General features: G+C 44.2%; 1 protein-coding gene, 1 long non-coding RNA gene and 2 other non-coding genes across 9 annotated transcripts; 2 read left to right on the plus strand and 2 right to left on the minus strand.

The window, feature by feature from the left end:
* Positions 1-6,945: 6,945 nt before the first annotated feature.
* Positions 6,946-7,165, plus strand: LOC123414554. Its single transcript, XR_006614489.1, has one exon. It is a non-coding gene; the product is annotated as a small nucleolar RNA U3 (small nucleolar RNA).
* Positions 7,166-7,475: 310 nt separating this feature from the next.
* On the minus strand, positions 7,476-12,666 carry LOC123412636. 2 transcript variants are annotated; one of them, XR_006613552.1, is made up of 4 exons: positions 12,494-12,666; positions 12,306-12,383; positions 8,102-8,269; positions 7,476-7,964 (listed from the first exon to the last, which is right to left on the minus strand). It is a non-coding gene; the product is annotated as an uncharacterized LOC123412636 (long non-coding RNA). The 2 variants fall into 2 exon arrangements; XR_006613553.1 differs by having other exon boundaries at positions 12,478-12,666.
* A 190-nt stretch (positions 12,667-12,856) lies between these two features.
* On the plus strand, positions 12,857-13,076 carry LOC123414555. The gene has a single exon (XR_006614490.1). It is a non-coding gene; the product is annotated as a small nucleolar RNA U3 (small nucleolar RNA).
* Positions 13,077-13,639: 563 nt separating this feature from the next.
* On the minus strand, positions 13,640-18,934 carry LOC123407282. 5 transcript variants are annotated; one of them, XM_045100385.1, is made up of 9 exons: positions 18,842-18,934; positions 18,611-18,760; positions 16,018-17,244; positions 15,647-15,707; positions 15,444-15,547; positions 15,031-15,121; positions 14,662-14,709; positions 14,165-14,219; positions 13,640-14,053 (listed from the first exon to the last, which is right to left on the minus strand). In XM_045100385.1, exons 3-8 carry the CDS (start codon positions 17,046-17,048, stop codon positions 14,178-14,180), a joined length of 1,377 nt encoding a protein of 458 aa, XP_044956320.1. In that variant the 5' UTR covers positions 17,049-17,244; positions 18,611-18,760; positions 18,842-18,934; the 3' UTR covers positions 13,640-14,053; positions 14,165-14,177. The 5 variants fall into 5 exon arrangements, with proteins under 5 accessions (XP_044956320.1, XP_044956322.1, XP_044956323.1 ...); XM_045100387.1 differs by having other exon boundaries at positions 15,444-15,541; positions 18,611-18,906; XM_045100388.1 differs by having other exon boundaries at positions 15,444-15,541; positions 15,647-15,704; positions 18,611-18,898.
* Positions 18,935-19,550: the final 616 nt, after the last annotated feature.

Here is a 19,550-nt window from a genome sequence, read left to right on the forward strand (position 1 = left end):
ACTGTGGTATGGCAAAAGGCCAAAGTTGTCGTTTCTTAAAGTTTGGGGATGTGATGCTTATGTCAAAAAGCTTCAGCCTGAAAAGCTGGAACCCAAAGCGGAAAAATGCGTCTTCATAGGTTACCCAAAAGAGACAGTTGGGTACACCTTCTATCTCAAATCCGAGGGCAAAGTGTTTGTTGCTAAGAACGGAACTTTTCTCGAGAAGGAGTTTCTCTCGAGAGAATTGAGTGGGAGGAAGATAGAACTTGACGAGGTTGTCGAACCTCTCATCCCTCTGGATGGTGGCGCAGGGCAAGGGGAAATCTCTGTCGTTGCGACGCCGGTTGAGGAGGAAGTTAATGATGATGATCATGAAACTCCAGTTCAAGTTTCTGTTGAACCCCGCAGGTCGACGAGATCACGCGCTGCTCCAGAGTGGTACGGTAATCCCGTCTTATCAATCATGTTGTTAGACAACAATGAACCTGCAAATTACGAAGAAGCAATGGTAGGCCCAGATTCCAACAAATGGCTAGAAGCCATGAAATCCGAGATAGGATCCATGTATGAGAACAAAGTGTGGACTTTGGAGATACTACCTGAGGGCCGCAAGGCTATTCAGAACAAATGGATCTTTAAGAAAAAGACGGACGCTGACGGTAATGTGACCGTTTATAAAGCTCGACTTGTGGCAAAGGGTTTTTCACAAGTTCCAGGAATTGACTACGATGAGACTTTCTCTCCCGTGGCAATGCTTAAGTCCGTCAGAATCATGTTAGCAATAGCTGCATTTTTCGATTATGAAATCTGGCAGATGGATGTCAAAACGGTGTTCCTTAACGGTTTCCTTAAGGAAGAGTTGTATATGATGCAACCCGAAGGTTTTGTCGATCCTAAAAATGCTGACAAGGTGTGCAAGCTCCAGCGATCCATTTATGGACTGGTGCAAGCATCTCGGAGTTGGAACAAACGCTTTGATGAGGTGATCAAAGCATTTGGGTTTATACAAGTGGTTGGAGAATCTTGTATTTACAAGAAAGTGAGTGGGAGCTCTCTGGCGTTTCTAATATTATATGTGGATGACATATTACTGATTGGAAACAACGTAGAGCTTTTGGAGAGCATAAAAGGTTACTTGAATAAAAGTTTCTCTATGAAGGACCTAGGAGAAGCTGCTTACATTCTAGGCATTAAGATCTATAGGGATAGATCAAAACGCCTGATAGGACTTTCACAAAGCACATACCTTGATAAAGTTTTGAAGAGGTTCAAAATGGAACAGTCCAAGAAAGGGTTCTTGCCAGTGTTACAAGGTACGAGATTGAGTAAGACTCAGTGCCCAGCAACTGATGTAGATAGAGAGCATATGCGCTCCGTCCCCTATGCTTCAGCCATAGGTTCTATCATGTATGCGATGCTGTGCACTAGACCGGATGTTAGCCTGGCCATAAGTATGGCAGGTAGGTTCCAGAGTAATCCAGGAGTGGATCACTGGACAGCGGTCAAGAATATCCTGAAGTACCTGAAAAGGACTAAGGAGATGTTTCTCGTGTATGGAGGTGACGAAGAGCTCGCTGTAAAAGGTTACGTCGATGCAAGCTTTGACACAGATCCGGACGACTCTAAGTCGCAAACCGGATACGTATTTATTCTTAATGGGGGTGCAGTAAGCTGGTGCAGTTCCAAGCAAAGCGTCGTAGCAGATTCTACATGTGAAGCAGAGTACATGGCTGCCTCGGAGGCGGCTAAGGAGGGTGTCTGGATGAAGCAGTTCATGACGGATCTTGGAGTGGTGCCAAGTGCGCTGGATCCAATAACCTTGTTCTGTGACAACACTGGTGCCATTGCCTTAGCAAAGGAACCAAGGTTTCACAAGAAGACCAGACACATCAAACGACGCTTCAACCTCATCCGCGACTACGTCGAGGAGGAGGACGTAAATATATGCAAAGTGCACACGGATCTGAATGTAGCAGACCCGCTGACTAAACCTCTTCCACGGCCAAAACATGATCGACACCAGAACTGTATGGGTGTTAGATTTATTACAATGTAATTCACATGGTGATGTCAGGCCTAGATTATTGACTCTAGTGCAAGTGGGAGACTGTTGGAATTATGCCCTAGAGGCAATAATAAATGTATAGTTATTATTATAATTCCTGTATCAAGATAATAGTTTATTATCCATGCTATAATTGTATTGAATGAAGACTCATTTACATGTGTGGATACATAGACAAAACACCGTCCCTAGCATGCCTCTAGTTGGCTAGCCAGTTGATCGATGATAGTCAGTGTCTTCTGATTATGAAGAAGGTGTTGTTGCTTGATAACTGGATCACGTCATTGGGAGAATCACGTGATGGACTAGACCGAAACTAATAGACGTAGCATGTTGATCGTGTCATTTTGTTGCTACTGTTTTCTGCGTGTCAAGTATTTATTCCTATGACCATGAGATCATATAACTCACTGACACCGGAGGAATACTTTGTGTGTATCAAACGTCGCAACGTAACTGGGTGACTATAAAGATGCTCTACAGGTATCTCCGAAGGTGTTAGTTGAGTTAGTATGGATCAAGACTGGGATTTGTCACTCCGTGTGACGGAGAGGTATCTCGGGGCCCACTCGGTAATACAACATCACACACAAGCCTTGCAAGCAATGTAACTTAGTGTAAGTTGCGGGATCTTGTATTACGGAACGAGTAAAGAGACTTGCCGGTAAACGAGATTGAAATAGGTATGCGGATACTGACGATCGAATCTCAGGCAAGTAACATACCGAAGGACAAAGGGAATGACATACGGGATTATACGAATCCTTGGCACTCAGGTTCAAACGATAAGATCTTCGTAGAATATGTAGGATCCAATATGGGCATCCAGGTCCCGCTATTGGATATTGACCGAGGAGTCTCTCGGGTCATGTCTACATAGTTCTCTAACCCGCAGGGTCTGCACACTTAAGGTTCGACGTTGTTTTATGCGTATTTGAGTTATATGGTTGGTTACCGAATGTTGTTCGGAGTCCCGGATGAGATCACGGACGTCACGAGGGTTTCCGGAATGGTCCGGAAACGAAGATTGATATATAGGATGACCTCATTTGATTACCGGAAGGTTTTCGGAGTTACCGGGAATGTACCGGGAATGACGAATGGGTTCCGGGAGTTCACCGGGGGGGGGGGGGGGACCCACCCCGGGGAAGCCCATAGGCTTTGGGGAGACACACCAGCCCTTAGTGGGCTGGTGGGACAGCCCCAAGGGGGCCTATGCGCCAAGAAAAGAAATCAAAGGAAAAGAAAAAAAAAAGAGGGAGGAAGTGGGAAGGGAGGGGGACTCCTCCCACCAAACCAAGTCCAACTCGGTTTGGGGGGGGGGGGAGTCCTCCCCCCCTTGGCTCGGCCGACCCCTCGAGGGTCCCTTGGACCCCAAGGCAAGGTCCCCCTCCCTCCTCCTATATATATGGAGCAATTAGGGCTGATTTGAGACGACTTTCTCACGGCTGCCCGACCACATATCTCCATAGTTTTCCCTCTAGATCGCGTTTCTGCGGAGCTCGGGCGGAGCCCTGCTGAGACAAGATCATCACCAACCTCCGGAGCGCCGTAACGCTGCCGGAGAACTCTTCTACCTCTCCGTCTCTCTTGCTGGATCAAGAAGGCCGAGATCATCGTCGAGCTGTACGTGTGTTGAACGCGGAGGTGCCGTCCGTTCGGTACTAGATCGTGGGACTGATCGCGGGATTGTTCGCGGGGCGGATCGAGGGACATGAGGACGTTCCACTACATCAACCGCGTTCTCTAACGCTTCTGCTGTACGATCTACAAGGGTACGTAGATCACTCATCCCCTCTCGTAGATGGACATCACCATGATAGGTCTTCGTGCGCGTAGGAAATTTTTTGTTTCCCATGCGACGTTCCCCAACAAGGTCTTCGTGCGCGTAGGAAATTTTTTGTTTCCCATGCGACGTTCCCCAACACTTGCGATGTGCAATTGAAGTCGAATTCAAGGAATTGGTCATCAAGATCAAGAGTTTGGTGGTTGCATGCTCCGACTGATGGTCGTTGTGTCGATGAGGATTTGGAAGATCTATCTCGGCGTGGTGCGTTGCTCCCTACTCGAGGTGGCTACGAGTTAGCGGTGCGCAGTGATAAAGCACCAGATTTGTGAAAGTGCATATACTCCCCATGTGTGGTTTTGGTAATTAACGATAATCCTTATAGACTAATGTTTGCATTGAGATATACATTTGAAGGAAAGACCCATTAGCAATACATGAATAATATTGGATGAATTAAAGGATGTAATCCATCAACACAAACATATGCATTGATACTTGGCAATGAATATAAGTTCCTACGAAGAAACAATGACATCAAGTTGTATACGGAGGTTTGTTCCATGGGTAATGCAATAAGAAGATTGAATGAATTCGAACTAAATGTCATCTGCATAAAGATTTCCACCAAGATTGAGGTTAGTGATTGAATCAATATGATCAAGATGAAATCTATGTGACAAACAAGATGTGATACATATGGAGTTCATTGAGTATCTCAGAGGTTGTCATGCTTAAACTTATCTGCTGAACCATGATGAATCAATATCTTGAGAGAATGATTAAAGAGAAGAACTCTACGTATGGCTTGAAGATAGGATCATGACGAGCTCACATGTTGAGTCATGGATGGTTATGTCTTGAAACAAGTAATTCAAGTGAAGAATTCATCGTGCCTCTCAAGAGATTATGTTGGAGCATGAAAACGAGCAAGTGATGGACAACATGATATTCATGGAGAAACTTGATATTGCCAAGGTGAATTGAGATATTGGTGATCATGTCTTGAAGCAATGAATCACAGTTAAGAGATCAACAGAGCCTTCAAGACATCAAGATTAATCATAGAGTAAAGGCAATTCTCATGGGCTTGCATCAAGAGAAAGATTCCATGTGTTCATGAGAGGATGAAATCAAGTTATGATGATCATGGTTGACTAGGGCAAGCTTAAGATAATCACCTGAAGGATCACATGCTTGAAGCTTGTGAATGATCACATGATGGACTGTGAAGATATAATGCAATGAAATGATCCCCACATTCTTATGGGGTAGCTATTTGAAGTCTTCACCAAATGGAGTGATAAAGTTTATGCTTCCATCTTGAGCCAAGAATAAATGTCAACATCAAGCTCAAGTGGAATGTTCAAGTCAAAGGTATTAGTTCCTTTGGTTGTAGTTGCATGGATCGATGACCATCGAAAAAGATATATGCATGGATTTTTGGAGGCTATCTTGTATAGCTATTTTATTATTCTTGAGTTATAGGGATCCCGCACTATCAAGAGGGGATCAAAGGGTTTCGTGATGGACTTTCTCAAGTCAACATATTCTATACACAATTCCACTCCTATCATATATCCCAAAGTAAAATTATAAGCCAAAAAGGGTTCCCCAAATTCTATGCTCAAGCCTTTGCATTTATTGTATCATCCATTTTGTTAGATATTTGGTGGTTCTCTATGTGAGGACCTCGAGATTTTCAATATCTACAAAACAAGCCCAAGATCATCAAAATCGAAGTTTGTATGTAAAAGTTATGCATGTTTTACTATTGATATGATGGCTGTATATTGGGGGGGGGGGGATTCTGGGCTTGACACCCGGGAAGTTTTGGGCTAAACAGAAAGTTTACAAAAAAAAAAAGACTGGCCCGAAGGAAGCCCGGAATTTTCGGGGGGCAGAAAGTTTGTGAAGATTTGGTGGCCGCCTCAAGGTCTATCACTAGTGGTTGGGAATCACCTTCATGGTGATATCTCCAAAGTCCAAGTCACTTAATCCTCTACGTGTCGATTATTTGGCATATATCGATACCGATCTTGCGGTTAGATCACAATGATTGCTTGTGGTTGGTCATCAGCAGTAAAATCAAGGTTGCTTGCTCGAGGAGAGTTAATGACTCGACAGAGTTCCTCATTTTGATGGTGTGTGGGTCTGCCAGATTGATTGGTTTTTACCCATTTTTTAATAATCAAATGATCAACTATCTTCTTAATCGATAGACAGACCCACCAATCCCAACTGAAAAGAGGGATGTTTTGTAAAAAAACAAAAGACGGAGGAGCGTCGTGTTTGCAACGTCTTTGTACTTGTATGCGTGTTGTCGTCTTGTTAGAGCCATCCATTGATAGGAGATCATTATTATCTGTCCTTGTCTTCACCGGTGGCCCGTCGTCGACATTAGGCTACCTCGTTTAACTCACACGGATCGAGCAGTGTCATCGTGGATTGTTTTTTGTCTCTCGCTAGTCATTTGGTAATACGTACAAGTAAACTCTGTAGAAACTAATTAGGATTCCCCACAAAAGAAAAGAACAAACCGTTTAGAATCCATTGAAAAAACATTATAGAAAATAATTCAATTCAAAAAATAGAGACCGATTGGAATACTGCTGGCAGTACAAACTGTTGTGTGCTAGTGGACGGAACAAGTGTAACAGCGTTGGCATTTGTTTTTCCTAGACTTGAACTTTGAAAATTTTAGAAGCTTCAAATAATCAGAGCAGACCCCTCAGAAAAAAAGAATGGAGGATTAACTAATGACTAACAAAAGAATACGAGCAGTGATAAACAAGGCATCATTTAACAGATTTTTGAACGGAAAGGAAAAATATATTGGGAAAGAACGAAATATGTATTTCTTAGATGGAAAGCAAAAGAAAAAAGGAAAGCAACGCGAGATATGTATTTCTTAGATGGGCCGGGCTCTGTTTATTCTCCAGCAGACCTTCACGGGCCAGGCCAGGTGCCAGGAGCCACGAGTCCTTCACGTCTTCGGCCGCCGAGAAGGCGCTGCGCGCTGCAGCGTTTGCATCCCCACAAGTTTAGTCCCACCTCGGGAGCTTAGAGCGATTCGCACCGGTTTATAAGGCGGGGCGCTGAGGATGGTGGCACGACCTTACTTGAACAGGATCTGTTCTATAGGATCGTACCGCTGCATCCTTTACTAATAAGGAGGCAAGCACTTCAGTCTGGTTGATGCATTCTGACCACTGGGCCAGAGCGTGATTAACGGCCAGGATTCATCTGATGGGTGGATCCAACGGCTGTAGAGGATCGTTCCTGCCTGGCTCACGCCTGTGCAGGGTGGCCCAGTGGTTGTCTGACAGACACACATAACCTTTTTTTTTTTTTTTGCCTCATGCACGCACAGAATCTTGTTCCAAAGCACGAACAACATGCTGTTTTATTTCTGAGCCCTTTAGCCACAAAAATCCTGTTTGTTCAGAACCATATCTGATCCCTTTTTTAGCTTCTTCAACCACAAAAACCACATTTGTAATCACATGGCCGAAATTCCGTATTATTCAGTTCATAAATATAGCAGTGGCAGTCTGTAGAGCTAGCCGCACCAATGTTTCACTAGTGCTGCTGTTATCACAGACAAGATGTGTGTCAAGTGTGGTAGTTGCCCCAGAACAATAAACCAAATCAAGTTTAACCATCGCATTGACATCATCACCTCTTTGCGCGGCAGGCTCTCAAGAACCCAGCCAACTGGGTTTCAGTTTACAACACCCACCATCATCAGTATTACAGATGCCATCATCGGCGCGCTCGCTCGCTCGACCTCAAACTTTGTTTGAACAATCAGTAGAAAAGAAGTAGTAGCTTCAGCGGCTCCTGACGGGGGCGAATAATAACCTCTTGTAAGTTCAAAAAAAGATGGCATGGTCATAGCAGACACTGCACATATGGGGACAGTCAAAGATCGGCTCACTCGATCACTATGAAGGGGGGCACCTACTTGATGCCATGATTTTTTGATTGGCTGTATTCCCATGTGCTCGAGAACACAAGCATTTACAAGATACAGCACGCCAACTCAACCTGAGCATTCTAGCACCGAAAACTGCTCATGGTGACGCATATGTGAGCCTTCCCAACGTCGTCAAGGTTCAGATATACCATCTGCATTTCAAAGTTTGCGATTGGTCAGTCAGAGCAGTCCAAGTACAGGTCTTAACTGGAAAGTAAAGCAACCATGCAGCAGCAGGATACTTGAGATTCATGTATTTGTTTATCTGAACTGATAAAATAGCACTCACATCCAAATGTAACGTCTTCAGGCGGGGCGCAATATCTAAACAGTGGGCACGTTGAAGAACTCTATTATCTTGGCTCTCTAGGGAAGACAGCTAATTGACAAGTCATATGCCTCAAATGTCAAATGCATATGCATAAACATGTCATATGGTCTTTGTCAGGTTCTGTAACTGAAACATGGCCAGGACAAAAAGATGCCATTAAAACGCAGTTTCAAGACTATAATGTAGGCAAACAAGATGAATAAACTGATTAATGAACACCAGGTAACCTGTTCATATCCATGTATGTGAGCTTTCATATTTAGTATTTTCACTTGCAAAATGCTTGGAGCTAAAGGGAAAACACGGGCCAGTCCTTTGCTGCCTTTAAACATCATTGTAGCCTTCTCTGATTCTGAGCAACCATGAAGTACTATAGGGATCTCTTGTCCTTCGTATTGAAAATGAGCAAGATCAGCGGCATGAAGCCCAACCATCTCGACATTCATTCCGTCAATTAGTAAATGTTGAAGCTTGTCAACCTGGTTTGGTATGCTTTAGTTACTTGCACCAAAGCACTCGATGATCTCTAAGTCCTCAAGTGCTGAACTGTTTGCTAGCAAACCTGGAAAGTCTCCAAATATCTGAACATATTCCAGATTATGTCTTCTGAGTACTGTGAAGCCACATATCTCTACTATTAAAGGGGGATCTGCCGTCGTCGTGATGGTTCAACCTCACCCTTGGTTAGACCTTCGGCGCGACGATAAGAAACCCACGTCCCACGACCGAGTGCAGAGAGAAAAAACCGCGCTTTCTCCACCCCACGACCTACCTCCCCACGTCACATCCCGCGGCTGACGCTGCTCTCCTCTCCCCGGCTCCCAAATGGCCGCCGCCGCCTCCTTCCTCGCCCGCTCCCTCCCCGCTCACCCACCCGCTGCGCCCGCGCCATTCCCTCCGCCACCTCGCGCGCGCCGCGGCCGCCAGGCCGCCGACTGGCCCCCTCGCGCCCCCCGCCTCGCCGAGCCCGCGGAGGCCGCTCCGGGACCTGGCGCTGCGCGACCTGGCGGCGGGCCGCGTCGCCGAGGCCGCGCGACGGGCGCTGGCGGCCGCCGCGGGGCCCCTGGTCGTCGCGCTCCGCCTCCGCCGCGCTGATCCTCGGGGACGTCAGGCGCGCATCCAGAAGCTGAATCTTATCTTCTTTGTCCATCTGAATATTGAACATTCGCATTGTCCTTCTGAACGTCCCAACTACGATGAGGGAAACAGTAAAACTGGAGCATCTTCTTTCATGTATAACTTCTTTTATTTTATTTTGTCTTAATTTGTACTTTGTAAATATTAAACAGCTGATTCTCCCAGTATATTTACACCATGATGTCGTTTTTTAGCAGAGGGTTAAGAATGAAAACTAAGGTTCTTCAAGTATGAGCATGGGTTTCATGTAAGCAACTGGCTTTTGGTGTTCCTTTTCTAAGTCATAAAAGGCAACTTTAGCATTTTTGGCATGTAGCACGATCTCCAATCAAAATCTACCAGCAGCGACCAAGGCGAGGCGTAGAACGGGAATAAGAGTACTTGGTCGAGCATCTGCTGCCATCGTAAAAAATGAGGAACTTGGAGGTTTATAGAAACCATTTTATAAATCATCACGCATGCATCTTGATTATGTTTGGGATTATTCTGAGATATTGCCTCCATTACTTATGTTTCAGAGAAGGAATTTATCTTGTGATAAATGGAGGAGGTTCAAGACTATGGTTGTCCCTGCAAATGTGACTCTGTGAGATGAAGTTTTCTACAGCGGTTAACATGGATAATTGCCTTATTGACTATCACCCCTGAGTCCTTGGATATGTTTCTACACAGCCTGAGATGCGCTTGGATATGAAGAAATGGAGCAGCTTGGATATGAAGAAATGGAGCAACATATGGCGGACGTTAGTCCAATTCAACTATTTACTTTGTCCTGTATCGTCTGATTATGTAGAATCTTAGATCAGAGTGAGTCACCATGGAGGCTGACGAGATAGCCTTCAGGATTGTTTAACGGAAATATTGTAACAAAAGAGTTTGGAATATGCCATGTCATTTATTACTCTTGCCCATCGTTACACAACTTAATTCTTATGCTGACATTACATTCAATGGGTAGATTGTTTTGTTTACGCCTCCACTCAAATTTCCTACGCTGGCAAATTCCTATGACTCCTAACTGAATTAATAGAATGTGCATCTTGTTTGTGTTGGATTCTAAATTTCTTATGGATGTAGGTATTAATTACAATATTTCTTTCGGATATGTTAATATGGACTACATACAGACTGAACTGAATGAAGCACACTAAAATGCGTCCATATACATCCGAATCAGAAAGATGTTAGAACATCTTATAAATTGAAACAAAGGAAATATTTAGCAAATGTTATTCTATTCTTAAGTATTGTTTGTTTGTTGTGGACCTTGCACGGCTTCATGTGGTGAAAATTCTCTAATATGCCTTCCCGTCGTTCACTATATATGTATGCTTGTTCGGTGATTCTGTAGTAATCAATGTTAAAGATGCCAGATGTGAGGAGCACTGTACTGATAATTTTTCTTTTTTCTTTTTATCTGTGCGCTTTGATAATGATCTGCAGACATACATAGCGTAAGATATCACCTTAAATGAAAGCTAAGCGCAAGGTCATATTTATCGCAATAATAGAAATAAGCCACGTATCATGTACAAACTATTCAAATAAATAGATAAAATCAGGACACTTGCTTTGTGGATTGCAAGATGATTACCATGTACTACAAACTATTCAAATAAACATATAAAACTATATTATTTTAAATTATTCGGTAGTTGCTGAATTAAAAAAAATTGTATATTATTATTGTATACTTTATTCCGTGGCAACGTACGGGCAGCTAACTAGTACCTGAGTGTAGCTCTATAGAAACAGCAGCAAGAAACAAGGACTGCACACAAGAGCTGCCTTGAACACCAGCTCATTTTATTTTGAGAAAATCAGCAATGGACCGTTCATCAGTGTCCGAATCCGGATCACTGGGGCCATAAAAACAAAGATTACAGTGGAACGTCCAGAGCATTTTTCAACTTCTCGAAACAATGCATGTCCTGACAACCTCTTTAAGTGGAAGCAGTGACATCACAATAGGTTAAATCTGCTGTGATAGTAAGGGGCCTGAATTTTAGTCGGGTTGAATTTTAACTAAAACTAACTGGTAGACAAGATGGCCACTAGTTACTGAAATCAAAACACACAATGGCCTGAAAGTGCACACATGAGAAATCTGATCAGATGCAAATTGCAACTTTTCACAGTGTAGTTTCAGTGGGTTTTTTGCAATTTAGCAGTAGGAGTTGCCTGCCTGGCCTTGTTCATTTGGGTCATTTGGGAAACAAGGAATGAAGCATATTGTTTTTGAGGTATTCTTCCAAGGGATCCTACCATGAATCTATAAGCTGGCCTCTAGAAGAACGAACACCGGAAAAGCATTCAGCGTGTGGCCCTTCAAGCTGTCCCCGGTGGCGTCTGAAGATTTCTCTAGTCAGCACGGCTGTAGTAGACCCGTGGTCAAAAGACCGGAAGCAGGCTGAGGGTGTCACCTAGTTAGGCTGTGTGTCTGCGGTGTCCTGATGAAGCGTTTAGTTTGCTGGTTTTCTAGTGTCAATTGTTTTTGGCCATGCTTCTAGCGTTATCAGTTCAGGGCTTGTGCAGTCTGATTCAAATGCTGGAATCCGAATGTGGTACTACCGAAGCCGAAACGATTTCAGTAACAAAATTAGGTGGCCGTTGCGCCTTTTATCCAAAGAAGAAGTGTGTAGTGTGGAGTCTCATTCGGCAGCAAGTAATTCAACGATTTTCCTTTCTCCAGCAACTCAAGCAAGCCGATGCCCTCCCTGTTTGCGTAGCAAACAACTTGACCAATAAACCTTAAAAGTGAGGCTCATAATCGAAGCTCGCTGCCCCTGCCCCCAGGCAACAAGCCCCATACAACACCAGATGATTATTTTTGTTTGCCCCAAAGATTCAGATCCGTGTGGAACACCCCAAGAATCACACGAGAGGGCTAGTTTTCACTATTCACGCAGTGGCTGGATCCTTAGGGTAACAGCGAAATGCTGAAGCAAATATATTATTCCCCCTTGCTGTGATGCAAGGAGAGTAAAGAAGAAGAAGAAAAGGGAGCCAACGGAATGACAGTTACCACACGAAGGTTTTCCGTCGGGAAGGAAGGCTCGTCGCCGACGCCGCGCTGGTGCTCCGCCGCCGCGTCGTCCATGGGCTGCAGGGAGGGAGGGACGGCGGGTTAAGTAAGGGGGGGGGGGGGGGGGGGGGGAGGGATTTCGCAGTCGATCGATCTGCCAAGGGACACCAACCATTACTGCTGCTTACTTCTTCTTTTGCTGCTTACTTGCTGGGCTGGAGGAGAGAGCAGGAGAAGTAGGAGGAGCTACTTCGTCGTCATTTTCTCCGGCTCCGGCCATTGATGCTGCAAGATCGGTGGAGTCCAGACGAGACTTTTTTTTTTAGGGGATGGAGTCCAGGCGAGGCGAAAAGGAAAGCAACGGGAGAGACGACGGTTGTTTCTTAGATGGGCTCGGCTCCGTTCATTCTACAGCCCAACTTCACTGGCCGAGGCCCACACGAGAAGGAGGCGCTGCGTTACAGCGTTTGCATCCCCACGAATTTAGTCCCACCTCGGAAGCTTAGAGCGAGCATGACCGGTTTATAAGGCAGGGCGCTGAGGATGGTGGCACGACCTTACTTGAACAGGATCTGTTCTATAGGCTCGTACCGCTGCATCCTTTACCAATAAGGAGGCAAGCACTTCAGTCTGGTTGATGCATTCTGACCACTGGGCCAGAGCGTGATTAACGGCCAGGACCCATCTGATGGGTGGATCCGACGGCTGTAGAGGATCGTTCCTGCCTGGCTTACGCCTGTGCAGGGTGGCCCAGTGGTTGTCTGACAGACACACAAATCCTTTTTGTATTTTTTGCCTCTGTCAATCTTACCAACAGATAATATATTGGTCTAAAAGATTCAAAATCCTTTTTATCTATGCCTCTAACACCCTTCTGTCCTTTCCTACCTACAGAATATTGGTCTGAAAGATCTATAAATAAATCAGCAGTTCCATCATTGGGCTTCTTTAATCACATAATCTAGTGGATCATACATTCTGAAAATCATCAAACAACCAACCCAAATGGTTCCTTTTTTTTTACATGAACTAAAATGATTCGCCGGTGCTTCTTATGTTAGACATGAGATGCAAGTGTGCACTTGTTGCCCCCAGAACAATTCAATTCAACAAGAGTAATTAACCCACAAAAAATATAAACTGCAACAAACCATTGGTAAAGCTGTAAATGATCCTGATACACGCTGGCAACCGATGAGCGTTACAGGCTTGAAAATAAGAAAAAGAATGTTTGTTTGCTGGGATGAAGCTGGCAGCCTGGACCGCCTGGTTGAGATTCAAAATCATCTTTCCAGCATGCAAGAAATTCACGCAAAAAAACAAACAAACAATGGTGATGCATAATGACTCTTCCATTAAAGAGTTGCATCAATACACTCGACGGGGGCTCCCCTACTGTTCAGGGTCAAACACAAATTCCATTGCGATTTCACGCACGGCAACAAGGCTGTAGACTCGCCTGATGGTAACAGAACCTTCAGTTCTACATCTCACTATAAAGAAAAGAAAAAAGAAAATCTCGCTTCTAATCCTCGACCAGCAAGGTCATTTGCCTCAAAGCAAGGAAACACATTGCTGGGAGGAAGGAACTAGAAGTTCGGAGGCGACACCATGGAACCTCTCTTCTTCTCATTCCAAGGCCAACTGGGGATAACTGAGCCAGAGATTCAACCATCACATCAGCAGTACAGTGAAGGAGGGACTGGTGCGGCGGTTTCTCTCTCTGCAGGTTTCTTTGTCGACAAACCCTGCTCCAAGAAAGATGATAAATACATTCATCAAATTTCATGCATAGAGCAGTAGTATGGTAAAGCAAGTGCTGAATGTTGGTAGGTTGTATCTGGAAATGCACGACTCACGGTTGTACAGCTTTCAGGGTTTCTTCTGCTTATAACTGTCCAGACGTAACTTCAGCTGCAGAGATCAGAATCAATCAGCTCGGATTCAAACAGTGAGTGTGTGGCACAAGCTCGGATTCAAACAGTGAGTGTGTGGCACAAACTAAAGTAAAATTGACAGGCCAGTGCTCTCAAACAGTGGATGCGTGGCATGAGGCCTGTTGCTGGTTTTCTTTGGACGATACTTTTGGAGTATGGAAAACTATAAGTTTGTAACTGCAATGTTTGTTTCAAATCATCTGTCATTCTGTGGGATGGTAAAAACTAGTTTTGCCAAAATCAACCTTGTAAATGTGGAGACACGTGGAAACCAAATTCTTCGCTAACAGGTCATGATATCAGAAAAACACCCAAGAACTGCTTATCATGGAAAGTAAAGCTTTGGGGTAATAACACCCAAGAACTACATGCAAAGACTTTTGTGGTTGTAATCATTTTCGAAGATAAGATAAACAGACCTTATTTATGTAGTTCAGTTGCTCAAGCACTTCAGCAGTATCCAATTCCTACAATGGACGGGATAATCCAGATGTCAGTTTTCTATTGCAGTTTGACTTACTGAATGGTGCGAAAACTACGAGTGTTATTACAGAGCGGTTCCAACACGACTTCAAATAGAGCATGCATGAAAATAATGAAATATACTTGCACATGCTTAATATATCCAAAAGATTGAACAAGAAGGGAGGTCAACAAATAATATAAAACATAACCAACCATCATTTATGAAGAGCTTGACTAGCCGAATGCAGTCAACAGGTAAAGCAAGACAACCATGTACATCCGACAAGGCCATAAAAAAAGAGGCAACTATAACAGAATCATACCTGCGGAACAGCACAATCAGCATGAATTGGATCCCAAAGAACTGAACATGAACAATCCCAATCGCTCGACTGAACAAGAAAAAGTGGTGCCCTGCAAACATTCCCATGGGGTAATGAAAACATGAATGCATGTCTTAACGATATTACCTCCATTCCTAATTATAAGATGTTTTTGATATTTCAATACGAACTAGATACAGACTGAAATGAGTGAAAACACACACTAAAACGCTCCTATATACATCCGATTCAGAAAAAAACAGAACATCTTATAACTGGGAACAGAGGTATTCAGCAGTCAAGCACGGTTCAACAGGCTACATTGCTGGCTTTACGTGAGGGTAAACCATGCCTTCATGGACCAATCCATAACTGACAGAAACATTAGAAGAAATTAGGGTGACCTGTGTTACCTCCGCCACTTGCCGCAAATAGCACCCGAGTCCAAGACTTCTTGGCATTGAATCCAGTTACCAATGCTGATTTTCTTGTCCTCACGCCTTAGTGACAACTGCAACTAAAGCACAGAATGTCAGGATACATGGCTGAAAATAACCAATAAGGAAATAGTTTTGTCAATTATCATTAAACAGGTCCAGAGCGTGCGGAGACCTACACTCAGATTTGTCATTTCAGTGGCATCAAGTTCAGCAGGTTCAACAAAATAATCATCACTGCTGCATAGATAATTGGAGTTACTATTAGAAATTTTATTTGATAATGCAAAGTTGCAAGAAGAAACAACAAAAATACAATTGAAGCAGGGCAACATAAAAGTTTTTGGGTACACAACATAAAAGTTGGAGAATCTTGACTGGATCAACAGCCTTTCATTAGACAATGCTCAGTACCCCATGGGAAAGATAACATTTCCCACGTATATCGCCATTTTTCATGAACCAAAATTGCTCCCGAAGTTGAAGCTGCTACTCCTGTCCAAGTAGTAATGACAGGCTTAAAGTAAAATTTCAACAAGAGTGAGCATACCCAGAAATTGGACCGGACCATTCTGGAACTTCTGCTTGGAAGTTTCTACCAATCCTTACTTGAGTATCATATGGTTCACCATTCATCAACATATCTCCTTTTGAGCGAAGAACTCGAAGTGGTCTTTGAATATGCTTGGCTGATCCTTCCGCACTAGGCAACATCTCACGCTGCTTCTTAGGTTTCTTCCTTGAACAATCCAGGCAATACCAATTATTATCTGGTATTTTCTTGATGCGACGATGGCAGCAAAGCAAGTGGAATGCTTCTTCACAACAATCACATATTAACATGCGGCATGGATCTTCGAAAGACCCACAACTCTTGCATGCAAATAAAGTTTTGCTTTCATTATCATCATGGGTTAATGTAGCTGATGTGCTGCTGAGCTCTGATTTTTCTATTAGGACTATATCTCTTTCGAGCAAGGATATGCAAACCTCCCTTGATGTCAACTCCATAAATGATTCTGTATCAGACAATGAACAATCCCTCGAATCCTCTACCTTGTGATTTATATAAGATGGCCTGCTTGATATGGAAATTGACTTCCTATCAACCACAGTAGAAAGTGACACCGGCGAGTTTTTCCAAGAACTTCTCTTAGAAGCTTCTGCGGGATCTTTATATTTTGTTGCATATTCAACAATGTTTGTTTCAGATTTTGAAACTTCTCCATCTGAAGGAACAATAATTGCTTCCCCAAATTTTTGGACCCGGGGCGAAATATCTCCAAAAGTTGCGGAACTTTTGGTTGTACTTTTCCTCTCATTTCCATCTGTTGTACTCTTGATCACATTTCTATTTGTACTCATGTTCTTGTTTCCATTTGCATTTGTCGGAACAAAATGACATTTCTTGTCCGTCCTCCTCCGTTTATACAAATGGTGATCATCTTCTGAAGTAGGATCAAAACAAACACCATCGACAACAGGCGGACTCGAGCTTGAGGATAAATCCAAAAAATTTACTGATGACTTTGATTTCTCCGTCTGACATAAAAAGGTGTTCTTCATAGATTTTATAGTCATATATTCTCCCGTAAAAAGAATATGAGACCGTCTCTACCACAATCTTGGACACGAAAATGTTTGGGCCAAGGAAAACTCAGTATTAGAATTGGATATAGAGAGTATCCAAGAGCCTAGTTCTTAACAAGCATAACCTCAAATATCCTTGGCCATAAAACAAATTTGAAGCCTTCCCTCCTCTGGCGCCCCACAAGTTCTTCAAAAAGGATACAGAAGAATTAGATCAATTTTTTGAAGGAAAACATTGTATTACTATAAAGTGGAAATATGTAATAAAATAGTCGCATCATGTTTGACTTAGTACACCATGTAGCTAGAAGACCGGCGAAGTAACCACAACAAGAGAGATCAATTTGATGAAAAAAAGAGAAATCTAAGCAACTTCATGAGGAGTACAAGGAATTGTGTATTTCCACCTTGCATATTTCTTGGGCTTATGATTGAAGTAGAAGTAGAAAACAAACATAATACGGTAGATTAGCCCCTCAACTCTTATCTAGTTTTGTTTGCACCCCTCTCGGATCCGTAAACGCCTGACCACTTATGGGGATACTACTAGCACGCGCCTCGATGAACATAGTGTATAATAAATATGTCTGTAAATAGACATTGGATTTTCCAAAAAGTAAACAATGGCAAGACAATATTTGATGATCGAGTCCGATCGAAGCCTACATTTCCTAGAGGCCTTGCTCGGGTGCTCCTCCCTGAGCATTAAATCAACATAACACAACCAACGAGGAAACTCGCCAAGGCTTCATCGGTGTCTCCAACCACCCAACATGGCTGGTTTGGCCACCCTTGCCGCGGTGACCATACAACCCCTCTCATGGTCTCGTGTCATGTTTCTTTTTGTTACCCAGTTGTTCATTCATACTCCCTCCGACCCAGAATAAGTGTCGCTGATTTAATACTACTTATTTTGGGACGAAGGGAGTATATTATAGGTACAATTACAGGTGTTTGATTCCAACGCCTTACGGCCCGCTCATAACAAGGCCAACTACAATCCTATACACATATTCCACCCAAATTCGATCAAAGGAGTTTTGAAGGAATTCGAGCTGTCGGGATACGACCGGACCGGACCATTGTGCGACGAACAGATCCGAGGCACGGGCCACACAGGCATAGCTTGCAGCGTAGATCTAGGGTTCCTTATTCGAGGGGAGCCCGAATTGCTACATAGAAACATCTTGCCTTGCCTTCCCCGCAGGCCGGTGACCGGATCGACAAACATCACAATTACCCGAAGTTACAAAAAAATCCCCATCCCTTTGACAACCCCCCAATAGCATAGGCTCCCCCCCCCCCCCTCCACACCAAGATGTTTCTTCCCCAAATTGGGTGGACACCCCCATCCTCCACGATCCCAACACATCCATCAACAACAAAGTTTCCCAATCCGCCAGCCAGCTAGCACTCTAGCGAGTTCCAACCCACAGCATCACCGAGCAAGCTGTAAATCCGAATCCAAACAGGGGCCGGGCCACAAGAACGGATCTGTTCGAATCCGGACCGAATCGCAGGGAGGAGGAAGAGGGCCGAGAAGGGGAGCTTACCTGAGACTCGTCGGCGGCGCGGCCGTGATGAGAGCCGGTAGGTAGGTAGGGCGGCGGAGGTGGGAGGTGTACCGGAGATTATATATGGTGTTGAAGCAATAAAAGAAGTCGTTTTAATCCTCAAGCCGGCAAGAGTTACCTCCTCCTCTTCTGCGGTGTGAAATGAAGGGTGTGGTTACTCCCAATGGTGGGCACAAACAAACGGAGTGGGGGTGGGGAAGATGAACCAACATGGATCCGGCGGACGCTGCTCTGGAACCGGCGGCCACGGCACCAGCCGCTGCTCGCGCAATCTACCGGAGGGATATTAATATATCTAGGGAGTAGTAGGGATTACACTGCTCTGCCACGCCACTACAGGGTGTCAAGAACAAGAAGAGCTTTGCCACCGTGGATTATTGTTTTTCAAAAATACATGGATTTTTCTTCCGGATTTCTTTAACATGATAATGGGTTTTCTCTTATTTAGTCATGTATATCTATAGGATGCACACACGGGCAAAGATGAATCCCCCTCCCCCCCCCCCCCCCCCCAACACACACATACAAATTGATTAGATTCAGTTTCTCACCTTTGTATTCTGCTTTGCCCGACCCCCCTGCAAACTTAGCCTTTCTCGACGGCTCTTGCGCCGAGTCGAATCGGGACCAAATTCACCTATCAGGGTCTAGGTTGATGTTGCCATCAAACACACCGCCTTCGTCGAGAAAGAGTGAAGGGCGACTAGGGTTGCGATGGAGTTGTTCAACAACCGTGCGGCAAGAATAAAGATGCGGTGATAGATCTGTCGACGCGCCGTCAAAGATTTGAGGGGGGGGGGTCGAGAATTTTGGTGGGCTAGGGTTGCTAGTGAACAAGTATATATAATTGTTGTGGTTGTGATGTTAAGAGTGAGATCCAGATCTAAGGGGTTGGGATCCTCTAACCTACATCACCCTT

The sequence above is a fragment of the Hordeum vulgare genome, chromosome 7H, assembly GCF_904849725.1.
Source record: "Hordeum vulgare subsp. vulgare chromosome 7H, MorexV3_pseudomolecules_assembly, whole genome shotgun sequence".
NCBI classification, from domain to species: Eukaryota; Viridiplantae; Streptophyta; class Magnoliopsida; order Poales; family Poaceae; genus Hordeum; species Hordeum vulgare.

Bases quoted from the DNA above. Each gene is read 5' to 3' on its own strand.
- LOC123407282 (XM_045100385.1), bottom strand. From the start codon at position 17,048: ATGACTATAAAATCTATGAAGAACACCTTTTTATGTCAGACGGAGAAA. The intron at 15,708-16,017 runs GTATGCTCACTC...TTATCTATGCAG, and splicing joins TGGTCCGGTCCAATTTCTGG to CAGTGATGATTATTTTGTTG. The intron at 14,710-15,030 runs GTATGATTCTGT...CGTCCATTGTAG, and splicing joins CTGATTGTGCTGTTCCGCAG to GAATTGGATACTGCTGAAGT.